Below are 7,158 nucleotides of genomic sequence, written 5' to 3'. Positions count from 1 at the left end.
CTGACAGGTGGGGGAAGGAGACCTCCCCTGGGGATGCAGAAAACTGGGAGAAATCCACCTCAGCATTCAATGAGTGTTCCCTCATTATCCCGCCATCATCACTGTCATCACCATCACTCAACTCTCAGGCATTTCTGAACCCACTCCTGTGCCTGTCAGTGGCCAGGCTTGGTGTAGCTCCTGGAGACCGACTGTCACATTGTCAGATTAACACTGAAAAAGCACTGTCTGCGTAGCACGGATAGCATTTAATTTTTCCCTCTCCTTTCTTCTGTAGCAGAATAACGCATTCTAGCTGAGTAATAATAGCTACCATTTCTTGAGAGCCTACAATGGACCGGCCCTATGCTAATCACTCATACACAGGGCACACTTGGGAAAGGCAGGTCTTATTATCCTGAATTCACAAACCTCAGTTTCCTTATACTTCATATGCAGGTAATAACACCTACATCATAGGGTGCTGTGAACACAGGAGAGCTCAGACATATAAGAAATATAGGCTTCTCACCCTGGAGTGTAACCTCTGGCTCCACCACTAACTAGCTGCATGACCCTAGGCAAGTTTCTTAACTTTGTGTTTCCTCATCTGAAACCTGTGTTAATGGTAATGCCTATTTAGTGGAGTTAATGTGAGGATTAAAGGAGCCAATGTATTTCAAGGATTTAGTACAGGGTGCCTGGCACACAGTAAGCTCTTAATAAACCACAGTTGTAATGATTTTTATTACTATTATGGAAGGATCAGGAAGAGGAAGAAGATTCAGCAAAGGAGACTGAGAAGTGTGCACCAGGAAGGTCAGGGAGGGGGGAATGGTGAGAGAGGGGTGTCATGGAAACCAAGGGAAGAGGATGCCAGGAAGGAGGGAGACATAATGCAGGAGGGCACTCAGAGGCTAGTTTCTTCTAACAAGACAAAAGAGGGATTTTCATCTCTTAGCGACCAATGAGAACGAAGGCAGAAAGGAAGAAAAGAAGCCTAGAGTTTGAAATGAAGCCTTTTTTAGGTTAACCCCATCAGTCTGATCTCATAACCCAGGTATCAGTTCCAGATCTTCTAATTAGGGAAATACATATTTCTTGAGTAAAGGAAAAGCCATTGTCACACAACGTGAAGCAAAAAAGAAATCTCAGGTTACATCAAGTTAGTGAAATAAAAATTTAAAGTCTCAAATTCATATAGCAGAGAGGAAGATGGTGGAGGGAAGAAAAAGGGGGTGAATAGCAAGAAATTTTCAAAGCAGTAGTCTGTACTGAACATCCAAGCTAACACCAGTGACAGGGAGGGTAGTGAGATGGGCAGAATTTACTTCTGTATTGTTTCATCTTTCTCTTCCACCTGGTGCCAGCAAGAAATTATGGCAGCAGAAACTGTGTCTTTGGGCATATATTCAACAAGTGTTTCTAGAGTAACATTGAGAAAAGATGAGCAGAAAGTGGAATGATGTTCTAATCTGGACTAGATGAGGAAGGTAGAGAGGAATTAAGGGTTAAAATCTCTGTGGGCTGGGAAGTGTTGCAGGCCCCTGTGGTTTTGGGGGCATGAATGGAGCTGCCTCTTGCCTAGAGGTGGGGGAGGGGTTTCTTTCGGCTCTGGAGAGATGCAGGTGGCTACCAGGGTCCCAGAGCTACCACGGATGGATGCAAGGAGAGGGCTTCTGGAGTCTGCCCTCCTGGCCAGTTCTCAGCTAAAGGGTCGGAGTCAGAGTGGCCCTCCCAGTTTCCTCTGGCCGGGAGGGTTAAGGAGGCTGAGGCTTAAGGCAAACCTGGGATGCTGGGGATGGGAGAGGGGTGATGGGAGAGCACAGGAGGCTGAGCCTTCACCACCCCCTCCTCTGTAGGGAGAGAGTGTGGCTGGGGACAGGGGTTTGGGGAGAAGGAGAATCGTAAGGTCAGATTGTGGGTCATGGGTGAAGCAGGAGCAAGAAGCCAGGGAGGAGCTGAAGGGCTGTTTCTAGAAAGAGAAGCACTTTCAAGGTAGGCTCTGGCCTTGGCATTCCAGGGAAGGCTACACTGGCTTCTTCTCCTTCTTCCCTCTCAGCCTGCACCCCTTTGTCCCGACTGAGTTGTTATCAACCGCTAATGTAATTAGGACCCCACTGTCTCTCCCTGGGCCCCCAACCTGTGCCGTTCCTGGTACCACACAGCCCAGACTTCTGTATGAAACCCTGGGATCTGTGATTCCTAGCAGGCGTCCTGTCCCTGTCAATCTCCCTGTGAGTCTCCCTGGTCATCGTGCTCTCCTCTTACTCTATGCTTGGCCCCTGACACACCATCTCCCATTCTGCATGCACTGTCCTCTCAGTGCTGTGGACCACCCATTTCCTGCACGACAGCTCCTTCAGGTCCTCAGGTCTGCACATTCCACCCGCTGCCTTAAATGCAATCATTCCCACACCACCCCCACCCTGGCCCTGTCCGGCTCACAGAGATAGGGACTTATGCAACTACAAGAAACATAGGGACCCTAGGGATCTAAGGTCAAACGTGTCCTCTTTTACTACCCTCCAAGATGAGATCAGGAGAGGGGACCAGGCAGGTTTCTGCGAAAGTGCCTCCCCAGGGCCATGAATGCCCACTGCTCCGAGAAAATAGTGTGGAGGGCTTCCTGGCTTTCTGATCCCCGCGTTCCTTCACGTGTCCTTGCAACTATATTGCCTTTCATTTCTCCTCAGCTATTCTTAATTCTTGGGGTGGGATTGGCCTGAAGTCCTTGGGCTGCCCGTGTCCTCTAACATGTCGCTTCAAGGCTTAGAGGCTGAGCCTCCTGGTGTCAGGCTCCCGTGAGTAGCTCTCTTTCCTTAACTGGGGAGTGGGAAGGGGGCCATGTCAGCCTACAGGAGAGATTCCCAGTTGTGACCAGGATGCTGTGAAGCAGCGGCAGCAGCGACCTAAGAAATCCACCCAGAGGAAGGAGAGCTGCCCCTCCCCGAAGTGATCAGGAATGGAGCCCCGGGATCCCCATGTTGGGCTATTACATCAGCACTGGACTCACCCGCTGTCAGAATCTTCTGGATACATTAGAGAAGAAAGCATTAGTGCGTTGTCAACTAGTGGCTGCCATAGTTTAGCTCTATAACCTAAGGGACAGGTCAGTTGTGGTAAGAGGCTCTGTCCATTTACCGTTGGGGACTATTTCAGCCCATTTCCTCTTCCTTTTCCTCATCTGCAAAATGACGTTGATAAAACCTCCACATTTTATATCTTTTTAATATATTTTTCTTATTCCTTCTTCCTTTACATCTTCCTAAATTATACCACAGAGACATTAGGATAGATGCTGATATATATTTATTGACATAGAAAGAAGCCCACAACGTATATTGTTTGGTGAAAAAATACAGACTTTAGAACAGCACTTATATTTGATCACTTTTATCTCTACATATATCATCTATCTGGGCACACAGGTATAGGGAAATATCTAGAAGGACATTCATCAAAGGGTTGACAGTGGTTATATAAGGGTTGGAAGGTTTGGGGTAATTTGTACTTTTTATACTTTTATTTCTTCTTTTAATATTTAACAATGAATTATACCACTTTCACAAAGGGAATAAAACCATCAAGGAAAGGGGCACACACAGAAAGTAGACCCTTAGGCAGCAGGGGATTGGAAGCAAGGACGGAGGTCAGGCCATCTCCTTCCACTGTGCTGCTATTCAAGACCCTTTCTCCTCCATCCCAAGAGAAAGTCGCTTTGTGGATTAATTCATGCAATTAGAAGCACCCCCCCCATTTCCCCCATTACTGGACTCTGAATATAAATTAGGGTTGATTTAAAGCTAGGGGCTAGCACCTCACTGTGGCTCAGAAGGGTCATTGGGTTCACCAGGGGCCTCTCTTGGCCCCTCCTCCTCGGTATGTGTCAGCTCCTGCAGGGTGATGATCAGATTCTCAAACACCTGGGCCCTGTTGCTCTCATTGTCACAGGTTTCCTTTGAGTGGCCCTCCTCTCCGCAATATGAGCAGCGGATTGTGTATTTTCGCTTCCTGGTTCTACGCAAATCCCCGGGACCGTCATTCTTATGCCCAGAACCCCCGCTGGTGGAAGGAGATTCATCCCGGGAATAGCTGGGGGAATCAATGACTAGCACTTGATCCCCAGGTCTGGCCCTGCGTCTGGGGGGAGGAGAACCCGAGAATGAAAGCAATGGAGGGTCCGGAGACTCCACCAGGATCACATCCTCATCTGAGTCATCGAGGGTATCATCTATCTCTATCACGTTGCAGTCGGCATTACCCATCATTGTGGGTGGGGAGCCCTGAAATGCCACTGGGCTAGTTGCCCTCTCCACCATGGACTCAGATCTCTTGGCCCGCTTCCTTTTAATAAAAGTGTCATCCCAATCCTCTTCCTCCCTAATCATTCTGATTAACTCCAGGAAACTGGGGAGACGCTCCTGCTCATTTGCATACATTCTGAGAAGATTCTTCAGCCTAAAGCGCAGGTCCCCACTCAGCTCAGCCCCTAAAAGGAGCTGGTGCAGGCGAGTCTGGTTTGCATCTTTCTGAGCTATGATCCCTGCCTGAATAGCATTCTGGAGCTGCACCTCTAAACGGATCACATAAAGGGAGGCTTTCTCCCCTTGTGCCTGCAGGGTGTTAAAAAATTTACCATGAGCGGTCACACTGCTTTCAGACTCCCCAAACACCAATTTCATGGCGTGCAAGAAATCTGCCACACTTAGGTTGGGGTTCGCAGCCTGCAGCAAACGCATGACCTCCCGCGCAGGGCCCCTCAGGGTTTTCAGCAAGCGCTTAAGCTTTTCCTCTTCAGACATATTCCAATCTGGTAGGACCCCATTGACTTGGATCAGCCAGTTTTCAAAGGTTTCTTCCCCCTGGGCTGGCACCACCCTCCCCGAGAACAACTTCATGTTTCTCTCTGCCATGTTGGCCATTAAAGGACCAAGACTCCTCTCCAGGGACCTTAGCATAGAATGGGCCCAAGGCGGCAAGGGCGCGTTCTGCCGCCGGCTGTTACCCACGCGTGCAATGATGCTAGCCATGACGGACGATGACCGGGTCTCTGACTATAACGAGATGCTCAAGCTTTTTAGAAAAGCCTAATCTGCAGGCGTGCGGGGGGGGGGGAGCTCTGCCTTTCTCCTATCTCAGTAGGAACTGTAAAAAAGAAACAAAAAAAGAGGGGGGTTAATAAGGGAACTGGTTGCAGCTGTATTTTCTCCCTTCCTGAATATCCTGCAGTACATTTTATATCTGCCCACTGCCCTAAAATTATCTTCCAGGAGACTGGCAATTACGAACTCACGGAGCCAGCCAGCGTCTCCGTGTTAGCAGAGTGCTTTTTACAGCCACATCCATCCCCTCCCGCCAGTCTTTCAAGTGGGACGGCAACTGTTGCTTCTAATTCGAAGTGTAATAGTGTATGGAGCTGACATTGGGCTCTCAAAATAGAGCACATCGGTCGCAGATTTGTGGGAATAAATAAGATCTCATTAATCTCTTGGTCTCAGGTCTCAACCACACCCCCTTCTTAAAGTCCCCCCTCCCCCCGTTATTTCTCAGATTCTTACAGGAGCTCGGGAACAAGCGCGCGCCTTTATTTCACTTCCAGCTTCTGCAACCGGTGGCCTCCTTGAGAAGGCTCGTTTCTGGGATTCAGCCGATCTCTGCCCACCGGGGGTCGCCGATCCGGGACCTCAGGGCGTCAGGACTGCGCCGCCGCAGAGGGCAGGGCAGGGAAGGGAAGGGTCAGAAGCAGCCTCATCCCTCATCTCGCTCCCTCCCTCCTCGCCCCTCTCCCCCTCCTCCCCGCCTCCGCTGTAGCCAGGTGGAAAATTCCCTCTCCCATCTTCTGAATACAAACCAAAGCAAGCCCCCACTCCATTACATTTCCCCCGGGAATTCATCGCCCTACCAGCTCTGCAATCAGCAGCACAGAATTCAAGTTCGGATTCGGCTTTGGTGGCCTGCCACAGAGAAAGGGAATAGGAGTTGGACACGCACACTCACGTATTCCTCCCCCAGAAAGAGATGAGGAGATGCAAAGGGGGTTCGAGGCAGACAGCTCGCGATCCTCCCCCAGCCCCCATCATCGCGCCCCTTGTCCCCCCCGAAAATACCCTCCCCCAATCAAGGCAAACCCTACCCATTTGGCAGCTTCCAGTGGAACCCCACCTCCTCCCTCAGCGCATTGGTGCCGCGGGAGTGCTCCTTCCCCTGCCGCGCAGTCCTCGACTCCCCAAACGGGAGCCGCCCAACGCTCGTGGGGCTTCCCCCTCCTCTCTCCGCGCGGGGCACTCGTGCCCCCTTTCTTTACCTGTGCTCCGCTGGTGGGCAGCGGACACTCCAGCGTTGACAGCTGTGACCCCGCCTTCGGTCTCCGCGGCCCTGTAGGGGGAAGGGACGGGCGCCTCCTGGCCGCGGAGCGACCCGGGACTGCCCAAAGGAGCTGCTCCGCGCGGCCGCCCAGTGAAGGGAAGCCGAGTCGAGGCAGCACGGTTCCCACGGCAGCCGCGGCTGCTTTTATCCTCTGCCCACTGAGACAAAAGAGCGTGACGAGCGGGCCGGCGCGGCCAATCAGCGGGGCGCGGGGGCGGGCTCTCCGCTCAGCCTCGGGCGGGATGCAAATCTGCGCCCCAGGAGGAGTTGGGGGGAGGTGGGCAGCAGGTATTACGGACGCCGAGTGCAGCTTGGCCGCAGGGACTAGAAGAGTTTGCGGCTCTTCCCTTCTCCCTCTCTCCCTTGGTTCAACTCTGCGCCTTGAAGCCAGGTGTATTAAACACAAGATGGGATCGAAATCAAATAAACAGTAAATGTTCCTCACTTTTGTATAGAGGGAATGTAGGGGAAAGAGCGCGTTAGCTTTTTCTTTATGCACGTAGATTACACAGACAACTTTATTTTATTTTTATTTTTTACTGTAAAGGAGGCAGTACCATGTCCATTTAACAGTGAGGGGACTTGGACACTCAGGCTCTTAACCAATACTCACTAAAGTATGAGTGCAAGGCTAGCCGCCTCAATCAGTTTGGGGAGCTTGTTAGAAATGCAGATTCCTGGACCTGGCCTCTGGGAGATTTTGATTTACTAGGGCTAGAGCTGGGGGTGAGATTTTGTATTTTTAACCAGCATTGTAGTTGATTCTGAGGTGTCAAGAGGATGGTGAATAATAGACCTGCTTCCAATGTA

At 50.8% G+C, this 7,158-nt stretch overlaps 1 protein-coding gene across 1 annotated transcript; it reads right to left on the bottom strand.

Moving 5' to 3' along the window:
- Positions 1 to 3,274: 3,274 nt before the first annotated feature.
- On the bottom strand, positions 3,275 to 6,453 carry ZCCHC12 (zinc finger CCHC-type containing 12). The gene is made up of 4 exons (XM_006208818.4): positions 6,287 to 6,453; positions 5,885 to 5,936; positions 5,541 to 5,680; positions 3,275 to 5,127 (listed from the first exon to the last, which is right to left on the bottom strand). The coding sequence occupies exon 4, from the start codon at positions 5,010 to 5,012 to the stop codon at positions 3,801 to 3,803; it is 1,212 nt and encodes a 403-aa protein (XP_006208880.1). The 5' UTR covers positions 5,013 to 5,127; positions 5,541 to 5,680; positions 5,885 to 5,936; positions 6,287 to 6,453; the 3' UTR covers positions 3,275 to 3,800.
- Positions 6,454 to 7,158: the final 705 nt, after the last annotated feature.

This window comes from Vicugna pacos, chromosome X, assembly GCF_048564905.1.
Source record: "Vicugna pacos chromosome X, VicPac4, whole genome shotgun sequence".
Lineage (NCBI taxonomy): Eukaryota > Metazoa > Chordata > Mammalia > Artiodactyla > Camelidae > Vicugna > Vicugna pacos.
This window is presented reverse-complemented; position numbering and strand designations above follow the sequence as displayed.